Source organism: Sciurus vulgaris, assembly GCF_902686455.1.
Source record: "Sciurus vulgaris genome assembly, chromosome: 10".
In the NCBI taxonomy this organism is placed as follows: domain Eukaryota; kingdom Metazoa; phylum Chordata; class Mammalia; order Rodentia; family Sciuridae; genus Sciurus; species Sciurus vulgaris.
In genome coordinates this window covers 115511836-115528034 of record NC_136470.1, presented here as the reverse complement: position 1 = coordinate 115528034, position 16199 = coordinate 115511836, and the positions used below count along the sequence as shown (strand labels likewise).

General features: G+C 55.0%; 1 protein-coding gene across 2 annotated transcripts in view; it reads right to left on the bottom strand.

Annotated features, from left to right (window-relative positions):
* SEMA3F (semaphorin 3F) overlaps positions 1–15991 on the bottom strand; it is a 29015-nt gene extending 13024 nt beyond the window's left edge. The window contains exons 1-2 of one of the 2 annotated variants that reach the window (XM_079155495.1): positions 15480–15991; positions 11295–11453 (exon numbers count right to left, since the gene is read on the bottom strand). In XM_079155495.1, coding sequence (XP_079011621.1) covers positions 11295–11406 — 112 coding nt within the window. In that variant the 5' untranslated portion in view covers positions 11407–11453; positions 15480–15991. The remainder of the gene's footprint in view (positions 1–11294; positions 11454–15479) is intronic. The other variant, XM_079155496.1, reaches the window with a different exon arrangement.
* Between the last annotated feature and the right edge of the window lie 208 nt (positions 15992–16199).

Here is a 16199-nt window from a genome sequence, read left to right as displayed (position 1 = left end):
CAGGGGAAAGATTATTTGGCAAGTGAGGAACATGAGTGCTAAGAAGGGAAACAGGAAACTAGCCTTCATCCTGACATCCTGCCCCTGTACCCCTTCCCTTGTCTGTCCCTGTGGGGAGGTAGGGTGGTGGGTGCTTCTCACTCAATCATAAAACACTATCACATGCAAAGCCTTGTGCTCACATATCCAGTTTATAAGTGAGGACATCAGGGAACAGGGAAGGGAAGTGACAGGCCACAGTACAGGGGGATGGAATTCCCAACCAGGTCTGTAGCTAAAGAAGTGGGAGGCCCTGGGAAGCCAGTCCTGGTGGTAAAGACTGCCTGTCAGCAGAGCCAGGACCGGAAGCTGACTCGCCCTCCATCAATAGGACACATGACTCAGGACCCCTGGACCCTTCCCAGTGGCTATGGGATATGGCGTCAATGGCTCCGGTGTTTAGGACCCTCTGGTGTCACAGGACATGATGCTTTAGTCATTGTGGAAATGGTGGCAGGGGGCCCCAGGAGGCAGAGCAGGGTGGGGAAGGGATGGAACTCAAGATTAGGAGTTCTTGGCTGTGGCTCAATTTCTGGCAGGGGCTCTGTGACCCTGGTTGGAGCACTCTGGTTTTCTGGGTCTCATTTTCCTACCTAGGACATCTCCTGGGCCCTCTTAGTACTGACATTTAAATTGACCCTAAGGACTGGGGATATAGCTCAGTTGGTAGAGTGCTTGCCTTGAATGCGCAAGGCCCTGGATTCAATCCCCAGTACCACCAAAAATAAATTTAAAGAAAGAAAGACCTACAAGTTGATCCTGAGTTGGGGGTCCCTCTCTGATCTCAGAGAGAATGACTGCTAGGCAGGGGGACAGGATCTTGGAGGATATCCTCCCCCATTTCCATCCCTGCTGCCCCATTTCCTAGTGCTTGGGTGGAGAAGAGAGAGGGCTATGGAGAGGGAGCTTCCTGTTGACTCAGTCCCAACCTCCACCAAATCCAGCATGTCCCCACCCACCTCAATCCACAAAAGCAAAGCTAAATCCCAAATCATTCATCCAAAGTGGACTACAGAAGGGAAAACTAAGGCAGAGAGAGGTGAGGGGTTTCCCAGTGTCCCAGGCAGAATTAGGGTAGGGTTCTGGCTTTATTAAGCCATAGCAGAAACATTCATGGCAGATGATAGGAGAAAATAGAAACAAGGAGCCCCAGGAAAGCCCTGTATTCCTAGTCGCAGGCAGGAAAACCGAGGCCCCAGGGAGAATGGTGATCATCCCAAGTCATGGGTTGAAAGGTAGAATTGGTATCCAGTCTCCCCGGTAGCCCATGCACCACAGGACAAAGGAACAGAGGAGCCACATTCCTTCAAGCACCCTGGATCAGAATGGAGTGGTCAAGTAGCCCTAGATACTTTCCTCTGATACCCACAGTATCAGCAGGGGCCAGATCCCACTGAACTCAGCTTCCCAAAGGGGCCTGGAGCCAAAAGGTTCCAGGGGCTCTAGGAGGCATCACTGAGGATAAGTCTCATCCTTAGACTAGTCCCCACCTCTGCACCACTTGTCCCCTACCCATCCCTGACAGCAGGAGTGTCACCCCCGCCCATGACCATAGCAATATTGAGGGAGGGCCTGGGGTACAATCAAGGGTTCAGTGAATATCAGACTCAAGCCTATATAAGCTTTGACCTTGGCAGGAGGGAGGGTGGTACACCTGCGTGATGCCTCCTGGGAAGGCCCTCACCCCACCCTCTCGCTGAAGCTAGGCACAAGTTGGGTGGGGCGGCATCCGGGAAGGATTTTCCCCGTCATCGTCATCGGGAAGGAAGAGCCTTTTCTGGCATCAGAGGCCTCATTTCCGCAGCCATTCGCAGCCTCCAGGCCTTTCCCTCAGTCATCAGATGGCCAAGATTCTGGCCCAGAATGGCCTAGCCAATATTCTGAGGCAAGGAACATTCTCAGTGCCTGGCAGGGTTTCATCCTGGTGGTCTCATCTTAGGAAGCAGCAGCTGATGCCTTACTTTAAAAAGCCCCAAGTGTATGGGGGGCCTGTCCCCTGTTGCCTGTCTCTAGGACATAGCATCTGCTGCCAGAGAGGCAGGATCTGCAGCAAAAAGAGGGTCTTGGAGCAGAGGTGAGCACTCCGCCCCCTTGGTTACAGCTCCACAAAGCAGGAGGGTCTGACTGACAGGGTCACCTCCCTGGCAGATCTGGGGTCTAGGAAGTGATAGACAGGTCTCTGCAGCCTACCTCTGACCTCTGACTTCATGTGGGATAGTACAGCCCTAATCCTTGAGCTTTAGAGAAAGGGAATTGGGGGCAAAGAGGCGGGGTGTGCTGTCCTAAGTCTTTGTTAGTATATCTATCAGGAAGACAGACTTCATGAACTTCTGAGGAGGAAAACTAAATATAATAGCAGTGGCTGTGACAGGAGAGTCAGGGACCAGGCAGTCCATATTGGACACCCGCATTGGCTCTAGGGAGGGGTGGCCCCCAGCTGCTTTCATTCCCCAAAGCTGTAAGGGGCCCCAGAGGAAGGTCCAGGGGCTGGACTGGCCCCCTGGCTTCCAGCCTAATCCCCTTTTAATGAGCGGCCAGCCGGAAGGCCTCAGCCCCTGGCCACAGCCCTGCAACCCTGGGAGCCAGTCTGAGATGGGGGCAGGGCAGCCCAGAAACCTTTGCATTCATGGTGTCCTTGCTCAGTACACCCAGCCCACTCCTACCCCAATGCCAAGCCCTCAACCACTGACCAGGTCAACCCAGGGCCCATCATCTGTAACGACCCCTGCCTTGTACTCTCATGAAACTTCTTGGGCACTCGCCATTTATCGGAGGCCAGGTCTTACATGGAGCTGGGCAGGGGAGGCTGTCTGACATTGCTGATCCCTTTTCCCACCTTGGGTGTTCTGGATAGAATCCCTGGAAGCCAAAACCAGGGTTCTGCCCTGGGCTTAAGCTGCCCTGCCTGGTGGTAGGTTCCAGGTTCCTCTGGCCCTCCTAAGCCCCCCATCCTCTCCCTGGCCAGACTTTCCAGATTGAAGATCCAGAGGCCTCCCCAGGAGCATCCGCACCCACTCCCCTTCCCTTCAGGCAGGTGAGCCAGGTCGGTGCCAACAAAACCAATTAAACCACTCTTACCCAATTAGCAACTAATTATGGCCTCATAGTCCATTCAACATAATTAACATGTAAATGACTCCTCGTGTTTATATTCAATAACCACTCTGATTGAATTTAATTTAAATGTCTGAACTGGGAATCTAGTTACCGTATTTCACCACCTACAGCTGCCACTTCTGGGAATGAGGCTCCTCCAGGGGAGGGGGACCCATGCCAAAGAAAGGAGTGGAGAACAGGTGCCACTGATGCAGGGTAGGTGGTTGCTGTCCCTACATCCTTGGCACATCTATACTAGGGTATCAGGGAGATGATGAGGTGGGAAGAGCCCTCAGTGGAACCATCAAGATGGAAAATCCTCTGGAACAGGGAGCCCCTTCTTTTAAGGGTACTGTAAACATCCCAGCTATTCAGTAAACACTAAGCAGGGGTAAGAGCCAACCAGCTGGGCTACAACTCTGCTCTGCTCCTCCCCCCTAATTCAGGGGCTGGGGGCTGAGGGCTGGGGGCTGAGGGCTGGAGGCTAGGGGCTGGGGCCTGCAGGCCCATGCATGCTGTTCCCATGCCCGTTCTGCCCCAGTGCCCACCTGCTCCTCCCAGGAGGACATGCTGGGGGCCGGCTCATCGCTGAGCTGGGAAGAGCCAGCCAGGAATAAAGGAGCAACAAGTTCATCCCCTAGCACACATTAGACCAGAATCAAAAGTTCTATACCTTGTCCCCACAGAACATCTAGTGGCTTTGGACCCTCAGTCCCAGCAGATGGTCACTCTCCAGCCTAGGTGCCCCCACTAAGACCTGCTCATTCCATCGTCCCCTGACACCTGATTGTTTCAAGTCAGTGTTGGTGGTTCAGGAGCCACAAGGTTCTACATGAACATGAACACTTAATGGTGTGAACAGTTGCCTATGAGAACACACGTGGGCATTTGAGGGATGGGCAGAGAGGCCAGCTTGGGAAGGACACAGTGTGGTCAAGAGAAGTTCTAGTGCGGGGGTGGGAGGAGGTGACCAGGGCCAGGCAGGCAGATCACATCGGAATGTGTCCCAAGAAAGGCGATGGGGTAGGGAGAAGGGTTGGTCCTAAGGGGAATGGCTTGGGTGATCCAGTTCTCAGGTAGAGAGAGTAAAACGGCTTTCTGAGACTCGTCCAGTTCCAGAGGCCCCAGGGGCCCACTCCTCCTCCCACATTCCAGACCTGGCCCGGAAACCCCTCACTCCTTCCTCCACCACCACCTCCTCCTCCCAATGACTGCAAAAGACAACAAACTCTCCATGGCTCATTTACTCCAATAAATCACCCAGCTGGACAGGCCAGGATGGGATAACAGGCTGGTGGGTGTCAAGACCCTCCCCCTGCCCAGGGCCCAGCCCCCACCCCTGTTGCCCTCCTCAAACTCCTGCAGTCACTGAAGTCTCTTCACATCACCTTCACAGGATGCCACAGACAGTTTAGCCTCCTCGTCAATACTCTGATGGGAAAACTAAAGCATAGAGATCCGTGCTCAAGTTCAGTCTTAGAGGCTGTCTTGAGGCTGGGTCAGGAGCCCAGGCAGGTTTAGTGGGCAGCCATTCAAGAGAAGCAATTGGTACTTCACACAGGCCTAGTGCTGGTCAGGGAAAGGTTGATCAAAATCATAGTGCAAGCAACCCTGAATTGAGGCCACCTCAAGGGCTAACCAGTCAGTCGCAGTCCACAAGTCCCCCACATTCTAGCCACTGCTCTGCAGTTGAAATATATGACCCCCTAGGAGATAGCCACACTGACCAGCTGATACACAAAGCCAGGGACTCTGCCCATGGAGGGAAATGAGGGCATCCACGCTGGGCCAAGTGGGAAGAAATAAGGTTCTTAGCTGGATGCTGTGACTTCAGAGGAAAGAGCAAGTAGGAGTAGGAAGTCAGGGAAGGGTGGTGGTAGGAGGGGGTGAAGGCAAGTTGGGAAGGGGGAGGAAGGAAGGAAGGAAGAGTGGGGGAAGGGAGTCTGGAGCTGAGGTCTCCAAGCCCCAAGGGCTTCCTGATTCCTGCTTTGGGTCGGTCTCTGCTCTACATAGTGATGCACCAGACCACCAGCACTTGTAACTCCAGGAAGAATGCCACAGTGGGCCTAGCCGAGCCTCATCCCCCACCACAGGTTGGTGCCCTGGATCCTAGGTCAGCAGCCACTGCCCAGACCCCATTCTCTGCTAGGTCAGGACCAGTGGTCATGGTCTGAAGCCCAGGAGGACTCCACCCTCTCCCTCAGCAGCCTGGGTAGGGGTGCTCAAGTGCAGGCTCCCACGTGAGCTAGGCTTTAGTTGGATTCAGGCTGCAGCTTCTGGCATCCAGACCTCTGGCAAAGGCCCTCTTGCTATTTCTAAGAAAAATGCAGCAGGAATCCTCTCTGCTTCTTCAAGGACTCCCTTGAGGCAGGGCTCAGATTCCCAGGATAGCACCAGGCCAAGCAAGGCAAACACATTCTCTGCCCCGCTGTGTAGATGCCTGAGTGAGCAGCCCAAGTCTGGCCACCTTAACACAAACTGCAGGAGCCACAACAATGTTCACAGAGGGAGTCACTGGAGGTAACCAGGGGCTCCAACCAGGCTTTGAGTTGATCTCAGCAGGGGGCTACTTCCAAGATACCCACTATCCACCCAGTGCATCTCTATCATTAGAAATTTCCCACCATCCATATTAGTACCTCTGCCATAAGAAAAGAGTTAACAGTTACAAGTTCAGCATGCCCCCACCCCTGCCTCTGCTTTCCCTCTCCATAATCTCCTTTCCTCCATAAAGCCTTCGAGATACCTGTATGCCAATGATAGAAATTCCCCTGTTGACATCCCCACATCCAGCCCGCAGGGCTCAGTGTCCTTCCTGCCCTTCCTGCCATTCCTTCCAAGTACATCTCCCTAACCAAAGGTTAGAATTCCAGAGGGAGGGGTGTGTTCACCATGGGGCATTCCCCCTCCATCAGCCCTTACCTGTCAGGCACCATCCTGGTCAGAGACTTCCTTCACTGCTAGGGCAGTAACAATATTCACATCCTTAATCCTCCCAACAACACAATGAGGCCAGGACTATTCTCCCATTTTCCAGGAGGTAGTGGGAGCAGAAAAGTTCACTGCTCAGGGTCTACCCACACAAGATTGCAAGCAAAGCAGCCTGAGCCTTCAGGCTGCTGCTTCCAGGGAGTAACTACCAATCCCACTTTTCATGGGGTGAAACCAGGGCTCAGAGAGGCTAAGGCACTTGTCTGAGGTTACACAGTCAACAAGGGTAGAATTGGGGTTTGTCTGCCTTTAGGGTCAGCCAGCTTAACCACCACCACCTCTGTGCCATACCACTCAGCCATGGGTGTGGAACTGGCAGGATCCCAGGAGTCAGGGGTCAGACAGTCATAGCCATGAAGCCACCTTCTGAGCTATCACTACCTCTGGAAGGATCAAGGGGTCAGAAGTGCTTACACACAGGTACAGAGAGCCACAGCCCCCTCTGAGTCTGGCTGCCTCCTGAGCCACACGGTGAAAGATACCTCTATAAGCCAGGGTGAGATTTTTATCCTGGTGGTTTCTCTTTAAATTCTTTACGATTATGAAGCAGTGGGGGCTGCCAAGGAACATGATTTACTCCTTGAGCATGCACCAACTCCATGCTCAGTGCCAAGGGAAGCTGGAGCCAGGCAGGGAGGGGCAGGCAACATGCCAGGGAGCCAGAGACAAGGCCTATGCTGCGGAGGCCCAACCAGTGGCAGTCCCATCCAAAGTTTGGCTGGAACTGGATGGGGAATGACTGAAGGCCCCAGCCCCTGGTCCGGCTGACTCAAACTGGGCCTCACACAAATTCTTGGACAAATACAATGACCCTGTCTCTACTTTCTCCATGGGCCAATTCTCATCCTGGAATGCCCACTACTCCCTATCTTGTTAGTTCCAAACCTCACTGTAGCTGTCAAAGTTACCTGACCCCAGGTCAACTTCCTGATGCCACCCTTGGCCTCGGAGCTCCTGGGTCTCTTCCTCCTCCTCTGCAACTGAAAGCTCCATGCCCAAGTTTGGCTGGCCACTGAACCCCTGAAGGGCAAGAACAGTTCATCTAGCTCTCCAGCCTCATCCCTACACTCGTCCCCACCCCAGCAGCTAAGCCTGGGTCTAAGACTCCAGCCAGACTTGCTGCAGGCTTTCCACCTTATATTGTGACCTCTCCTGACTTCCAACCTTGTCATTTCCTAAGAAGATCTGACAATCTTGGTCCTCTGATGTGGTAGTGCTCTCTGGAGCCATTTTCCACGGAGGCTCAGAAGCTAAGCCAAGGTAGGTGGGAGGGCAGCCACCAGCCATACCCATTTACCCTTCACCTGCAGAAGGTCCTTCCTCCTAAGGAGTCAGCTACATCTCCGGTCAGAGAGGACCCAGATGTAGAAAGACTCTAGACATAGAAGCCCCTTTTCTGTGGGGGCCCCGGTTGTCCCATGTCTGACTTGAGAGGGCTTCCTGGCAGACACTGCTCAGTGGAAGGGCTTGAGTTACAGCCTGGAAATAAGCAAACTCCAATTCTGCTCCTTTAATAGGCAGAAGGCAAGAGGAACTTGCCCAGTGCCACACTAGCCCTTTCCTTGGGAAACAAGACTACACCAAGCTCTGTAGGATCCTAGAACCAAGCCCTAACTCATGGCTGTAGGCCATGCCACAGCACTACAAGCACCTCACCCTCCACTCTCAGTCCTGGGACAGGTTCAGGCATCAAGCAGAGCCAGGCAAAATCTCAATCTTCCACCTGGGTGACCTGGGAAGCTCCTCTGAGCCTCCTCAGAGGAAACCAGGCAGGCCTCTCTCAGACCTCAGAGGGACTATAGCCTAGTCATCATCATTATTATTTCCACTATTTTTATCTTTCCTGACCTCCCTCACAAGGTGACCCTTTGTTCTTTCCCTTTTCCTGCCTCAGTTTCCCTAGTAGTACAGCTGCCTGTCATCACAAGATCCCTCTCTCCCACCAAATATCTCTTGGCCCCAAGTCCTGGCCAAAGCTAGTCCAGGCAGCAGCAGTGCATTGAGGGGTGGCTTCCTGGGAAAAAGTAAACACTCCCCAAGCTAAACAAAGGACATGGTGGGGCCTTGCACCTCCCTGCTGTTGCAGGGGATGGAGGTAGTACCCCAGGACCTGGGTCATCTCAGGGTGGAGAAAGGAAGAGCTTTTTCATAGAGACTTAGCCTGTGACTCTGGGTGAAGAGGACTCCAGACCCTGACAAGGATTGCGGGGAGGGGAAAGGGTCTTCTACCCAGGCTCCCCAGTCCCAGACATCCATGATATCTCCAGAACCCAGGTGAGAATCTAAGAACAACTTGCCAACTCCTAAAAAACTGCCCCACTTTACCCCTTACTTGGACCTGACCTTGTCTGTGCTACTGATGGAGGCTAAGGAGATGGGCCATAGGAGTTACCAATCTGAATAAACTCTGGGCCCTTTTGCCCTCACACCCTTCTAGCTCTAGATCTGGCTGGGCTGCCTGGGCGGATGGGTGGGCAGCAAGCCCAAGCCTGGCTCCAGTTCCTGCCTTTGTTCCTTTATCTGCCCTGAACAGTGTGACCCCTTATGCCAGCACCTCTGCCTTGGAGGGTCTAGCCCTACCCAGGCTGAAACTAGCACCTCCTGCCTACAGCACAACTCAGGGCAGGAGAGGTCCACCCTGGATCCTTGAGACCTGGGCTGCCAGCCGCTAAATCTGTCTAAGCACAGAAAGGGAAACGGAGTCATGAAGACCAAGTGGTCAGCCTTGCTTCTGAGAATAACCCTTTCTGTGCCCTTTATGTGTACCCTGGAAGGAAAAACTCCCTTCCCCATTTCCCAGCATGGCCTAGCTGTGGGAGCCCAGTTTCTCTAGGCATTGGTCTTCGCTCTTTCTCTATAAGCATTTGGTGAGGGTCTTCTCCTCACTGAGGGATACTTGTGTGTATATGATCAGTTGAGATCATTCAGTATGAGGACACAAAGGGCCATAGTAATTACCAATCTGAATAAACTCTGGGCCCTTTTGCCCTTACATCTTTCTGGTGCACAGTGCACTCTGGCTCCCCAGGGCACTGACCAACTGAATATCCATTGTCTTTTCAGGTGTCTACCTGTGAGCACCCCATCATCAGGATTTAGTCATGGCCAGGTGCACAATAGGTGCCTAAGAATCTGCTAAGTTGAAGGAATTAAGCATAAAACTAGGATGCAAGGACAGGTGGGAAGAGGGAAGGTCATTCTCTGCTAGTGAACTTGCCTGGGGAGGGGGTGACCCCAGGTGACCCCCAGCCCCACCTCAGTCCTCAACAGCATGAGGCACTGCTGGCTGGCTGCCAGCAAGCCTGGCTTTTAGTCACTGTGGGTGTCAGCTTCAGAACTAATTGAGAGGGAATCGACCCAACAAGATGTGGGCGCTGGCAAGGCCAGGACACCAGGGTTCTATTTCTGGCCTTGCTCTGCCTCCTGCCTGACCTTGGTGCTGCCCTTGCTTGAGACTCAGTTTCTCTCTCTGGAAAACAGGAACAAAAGTCTTTTAACCCCTTTACCTCTGGAGGTCCAAGAAGGTTAAAAAGAGTGTCTTGCCCTCCCTGCTTCCTTGTGTGGATAACGACAATAACACCCAGTGAACACAGAGTCCCTAGGGTGTGAAGCCTAAGCCACTCCTCCCTTCCTCTGTGAGGGAAGGAGACACTCCACTGGCCCTGAAGGCACCCTGGACAGGGAGGGACTGAGGAGGGAACCTTCAAGATTTATTAATCTGTTCTGAGGAATTCCACCAGGGAAGGGTGGAGGTATCAGCAGAATAAATATCTCACCTTTCCAAGCCTGGAAAAGGGAGGTACTTTTCTAACCCGAATGGATTAACTCTTCTCTGCTCATTTGCCAGGCCATACTGAGGACTCCCTCCAGGCCCATCTTCAGAAATTCCAGAAGTGAGGGACTAGGAAAGCTGATGGGTAAGCAACTCACTTCCCACTCTTCCCATCTAGTTGCCTGGGTGGCATGAGGCCAGGGAGGGGCCCTGTGAGGGAGGGGAGACACTTGGTAAGGTGGGGGCTGGGTCTCAGCCAAGGCTGAGGAAGGAAAGGTCAGCCCAGCCTTCCACCCACTATGGATGCCCGGAAATCTGGTCAGCCAAGGCTGAGTTGGCCCCACCCAGGGCAGAGAAGGCTGGACAAGTTACCTCTGGCCAGAGGACAGCTGAGGCTGAGAACTCAGCAATGACTCCAGGTTCCCCAGACCCCAGCATGGCCACTGCCCCTCTTCCCAGGCCCAGGGTGGACTCTGGAGACCACATCCTCCATTGAGGAAGTTGCCAGCTATATGTCCTCTTGGGTGTATGCACCATGTATTCACCCGCCCAAGTGGATTAGGTGCAAAGGTGATGGAACTGGGAACCAAATGCAGACCCCAACACATCATTAAAACCTTCCAATGGCATAAGGCATGGTGGCATGCACATGTGGTCACAGCTACTCAAGTGGCTGAGGTGGGAGGATGGCTGGAGCCCAGGGGTTTGAGATCAGCCTGGGCAACACAGTGTGGCCTCATCACAAAACAAGCAAATAGAGGAGAAAACATACAAACCAATAAAAACCCTTCCAATGACTTTCCAATCAAAGTCTCACTAGGGCTCCAGGGAGCTGAGATCTCTCACAATAGCATAAGTTTTCCCTGTACCCATAGGTGGTCTTCTGCCTGTCACAGGCAACAGTACTCTCCCACATTCCTGGAAACTCCTCCCACTTGGAGATCATGGGAAGGCTCCTTGGAACCCATGCTCCAGCAGGGGAGGTCCTGCTCCAGATTGCTGAGGCTCCAGTGTCTGCCTCAATGACTCCACCTCAGGGGCTGTCCAGGACACCAGCAGACAATGCAAAGCAGTTGCAGGTTTAGAAGGAATAACATACCCATCTCCTCAGTTATCACCCAGAGACAGGCTCCCTGAAGACCCTGAGCCACATAGCCCAGGAACCCAGATGACCAGACTCTGGACCTTCTGTCAAAATATTTAAGTGGTCTAGTCTCCATCCTTTTCCCCCAAGTCTCAGTCTCTTGTGTTCCCCCTCCCACCATGCCCAGGAAAACCCATGTGGCTCTACAGTCTGTCCCTTTTTTGCCCTAACCCTTCTCCTCTTTCTTGTGCAATGGAGTCAAGTGCTCTGAAGAAAGAATGGTTTCTGGGGAAGATCAAGGCAGCTTCTTACCTTTGTATGAGAGCCGGACACGGGGAGTGGCCTGGAGGTGGTCCTGGATAGGGGTGGCTGGCCAGGCCCCAGTCAGTAGGGAAGCCCAGAGGAGGAGACCAGTGACAAGCATTGTGGGAGGGGCCTAGGACCCAGGAAGCAGGCTTGGTCTCTGGACACCTGGGGGGGGAACAAGATTGGAACATAAGAAGCAGATGAGTGTTCCCTCCTTACCAACACTTCCCTTATTCAATTTCTACCCAAGGTACCGCAATTTCCCTACCTGAACAAAAAGAGGAATGGGAGGTCTCCATGTTTATACACCCAGCCATGAATGCCCCAGTATGCAAACCTCATATATGCTCTTCTGCCTGTCTTTGTCTGGGAAAGTGTCACCCATGAACAAGACCAGGCCATAGTGGGTGGCTTGGGATCACCAGAGGAAATGAGAAGCAGCTGTAGACTTAAATTCTATCCCTCATAGCATCCTGAATTACATTCAAAGTGTGCAGTACAAGCAGGTGATCTTAGAGCCCTCTCCAATTCCTAGCAGGCTCTCTCCCCTGCAACCAGTGCCAGCAAGGTGGGTTCCTTTGCTCCTTCCCACCTTGAGCAATGAGGGAAGAGATAGGGTCCATCCCTGACTGCTCTAGCCAAGCTCTCCTCCCAGTGTAGGGAAATCTGGACCTGATTATTGGTTTGTGGAGAGGAAGCATGGGAGAGAATTGGGGGGATGAGTGAGATACACACAGACAGCCCAAAGCAGAAGGGACAGCAACAGTCAGAAAAAGAGATGCAGAGAATAGCAGGGCTCAATTTTAATAAAATCAAAGCAGGAAGGACCCAGGTCAGACAGGCAGAAGGACTTCCTGTCAGGGAAAAGTTCCAGTTTTGCCCCTAGAGGGTGAAGAAGGGGAGCTAGGATGGCCAGTGGGCCTGGGACAGGGTATGAGATGGCTGAATTGTCCCCTTCAAACCCCCCCACATCCTCAGCAGATCCAAGTTTCAATACTGTTTTTCAAATATTGTCTCCCCAGGCAGGCTGGCTGTTGGGTAAACGCAGCCCAGCACCAGTTGTCAGAACATATTGCTCCCTCCCGGCACAAACCAGCGCCAACTCCCACTCACCCCCCCTTGCACACGTGCACGCACACACACACAGAAGAACTGGGGTTGGGGGGGGCATCAAGAATGACGATGTAAGCCCCATCCCCCAGATCTGCCCTGTCTGTTCCCATGGGAGGCAAGACCCAGGCTCATTTTTAAGACTCTGAAGGGGATGGAGGGAACTGTGGCCTATTACTCCCCTACCATTGCTAACCAATGCTAAGCCAAGGACCAGGCACCACATCTGACTCTTGGGCTTCACTGGGCAGACCCCAATGCCCTCCCCAAACCTACCTCCCCTGAGCCCTTGCCACTCTGCCAAGGCAAACCATTCATGGTTCCTCAAACAAGAAGTACCGCTTCAGGCCTCCTGGCCTATTCCTCATGTGGTGCTCTGTGGGAACACGGCTCCAGAGTGCCTGGCACACCTCTCATGTTCCTTAAGATATCTCCCATTCCAGATGTTCCCTCATGGGGAGGCCAGCTAGGGGTGGGGAGAATCAGAACCAGCCCCACCCCAAGTCTGCTGGGGCACAAAACTAGTGCTGACTGAATGGCAGGCTCTGGTAAGGGGGGGGGGGTGGGTAGGTGGAAGAAAGGGCTGTGCAATCTCCCTCACCCACCTGGGAGGCCCCCACTAACAGTCTTGGATGTGCACACATCCATACCTGCATGCCTACACATGTCCCCACAAGCATGACTTTGCACAAGAACTTGACCTGCTAGTGGGGTGGGGCTCAGGAAAGCTGGGAGATATTGTCCTGGCTTGGGAGGATGCAGTCTCAGTCCCTTTGAGAGCTTTGATTCTATGTAGCAGTGGGCTTATGTCAATCTGCCTCCCACCTAACCCTCTCCTCATGATCTCATTTTTCTTGCATCCATTTTCATGGCAACAAAGGTCAGGGTCACCAAGGATAGGGGTTGGATTCACCCAAGGTGTCCAGAAGGTGGGGGACTTCCCACAGTGCCCCTACAGGGATGTCCTACAATGCTCTGGTCCTTGAAAGAGATGAATGGGGATGTGAAGTCTGCTGGGGTCTCAGGCCCAAGTCCAGGCTCCCTCTTTAGCCTAAGGGTGGCAGAGAGAAGGAGAAGGAAGAAAGAAGGAAAGAACTGAAAAGGAAAGGGGGAGAGGGCTTCCACAGTCCCTTCCTCTCTGTCAGCCCCTAGATGCCTTCCATTTGGCCTCAGCCCCCCAAAAGCCCCCAAATCAGAACAAGTTCAGGTGGGTGGACAGAGAAGGAACAGCCACCGCCACCTGGGAGCCCACCAGGAGGAGAGCTGAGAAGGAGAGGAGGAAAACTGGCGGGAGGGAGCAAGGGAGGGAGGAGGAGAGCGGGAGGAGGAGAGAGGGAGGAGAGAGGGAGGGACGGAGGAGAGACGCCTGAACAAAGAAACGAGGAGCTGGGGCTGGCAAGGGGTGCAGGGAAGGGGCGGCTAGAGGAAGAGGTCTGGAGGCACCTGGGGGGCGGGACGGGGGGCCAGGTGGTCAAATTGTCCAGCCTGATCCAGACCTCCCAGGCTCAGTTGCGGGTGGGGGTGGACAGCCTGCCTCAGGAAAGGGAGGTTGGCTCCTCTGAACTAAAAACTGCCTAGAAGGAAATGAGACAGGAACAAGGGCTGTGGGGGAACATGGGGAGGAAATTATTGAGAGCACCCCACCAGCTACTCAACCCATCAGATATAACCCACCCCCAAAGCTTCTTCCTAGCGGCTGGCTCCCCCTCCCCCAACACCTCATGGACCAGGAAGCAAAGCCGCCCCAGCATAGCTGGGACTGAAACCCCGCTTTTGTGGCCAGGGTTTTCCAGTCAAGGTCACCTGGGCCTGGCTCTTATCCTCTCCCCAAAGGTATGCAGAGCAGCGAGGACTGAGGCTAGGCTGCTGGCCTCCTTTCTGGCCCCCACCTCTGCATTTCCGGGCTTGGCTCCTTCAGAACTGAGGGGAAGCAGTGGGGGTAGGTATCCCTGTGCCCTTGTCCTGCCCAGACACCAAACCTGACCCAGGCTAGGCACACCCACTGAGTAGCCTGGGAAGAGGCACCAGCTCCATCTAACTACCCTGGGCTGGGATGAGTCTCCTGATTCCTGGGCACAGTTTTCCCATCTCTGCAAGTAGGATAGTGGCTTCCAGGAGACACACTGGGTAAATTCAGAAGGACAGGGGGTCCCCAACTTGGCCCAGCTCCAGGGTGAACACACTGGTGCCTTCTGATTGTCCTCTCTCCAGTCATTAATGGGCTGGTGGCAAAACGCAGACCTCTCAAGAATTAGGAGTTATTTATCCAGCAGGGGCCCCAGTTCTACTTCCAGAGGACTTCTCTTGCCAGCACTGCCTAATTCCTGGGCCACACTGACATTCTTCTTTCCTACTTGCTCCAGGCAAGCCCATTAAGCCCCTGTTGATCCCTGTCCACTTAAGTACTGGGACCCGGGGTTCAAACGGGCTTGACTGCTGGCTCACCTACACCTCCACATGCAGGGGGCCCATAAACCCAAGCAGGACTCCCTGCTGTAAAAGCAAACCCAAGATGTGGATGGGGGATGGCAAGACGCTGGGAGAAAAACCTCCGGGTTGGCTGTGTTCCTGCCCTACTGATCTGGGCGAACCCCTGCTCCCGTGGGTGCTGCCAGTACAGCGCTTCCCTTTTGGCTGACCTGATCTTCAGATAGAGACACTGAGGCAGGGCAGGCGAACCTAATGCAGAAGAGTGCTGCTTCAGGCGTCAGTGGGAAAAAGAACTGAAACAGGAGAAGGGGAAAAGGAACTCCAGCTCCAGGATAGAGGGTGAAGGTATCCACCTATTCAGAACCCGTCAGGGGGCGGGGGAAAGTTGCTTTGCACATTGGTAACCCCGCAGGCCACATCACCCAAACATCCATGCATCCGTACGAAGCCCCAGGGCTAAGGGGTCCGGGCCGCCGGGACAGGTGGGAAACCCACCCTACTCCTGTAGCCCCTTGCATCCGCGGGCAGTGCCTCCGCTGGCCGAGACCAGTTCACTGGACACTTCTGCAGAGTTGCAGTGCTGCAGGTCCCAGAGGGGTCACGGGGTGACCCGGTCGCCTGCCCACTCGCTCCAGTTACCGCTGCACTCACCTCTTCCGTGGCGCCGGGGCCTGGGCGCCCGGGCTGTGACGGCCGCAGTGGCGGCGGAGCAGCTCCAGTTGGGCCGGCCGGCACTAGTGGCCCCCCGGGACCATGGCCCTGTCCGCGCCCTCTTGCCGCTGCGCTTGAGCCCGGATCCACACCACGGTCGCGGCTTTAACTGGTTCCGCGGGCTTGGGGAACGTCAGCAGTCGAGGCCCGGGGCCCCAGCCCGGGCCATGGGAAGGATTAGGGGCGCTCGGGGCCGCCTCCCCCGGGGCGGGCTGCGGGCGCCCCCTGGCCGGCGCGCCGAGGGCGCATTCCCCAGCGCGGGGCGCGGGCGGTGGCGCGCGCTGGGCTTCGGGGCGCTGCGCTCGGCTCGGCCCGGTGGCGCTGGGCTGGCCTGGCTGCGGGAACCGGGCCGGGCAGCCGCGCTGGGCTGCACGGTTCCTCGAGGCGCGCCCTGGCCCTACGCTGCGCTCAGGGCTCCTTGGACCGCCGCGGTTGGTTCGCTTGCTGCTCTGGTCTCGCGGCCGCTGGCGGGACAGGGCGCTCGGAGCCGCGCGGGGAGCGCCGGCAATTGGCCGCCCGTGGGCGACATTTGCATAGCACGGCCCCGCCCCGCCTCGCCCGCCCGGCCCCACCCCCGGGGCGGGACCCGCCCGGCCGCCGCCCCGCCCCCGCTCCACCTGTCTGAGGACTGGGCTCAGGATTCCCAGGCGGTGGGCAACC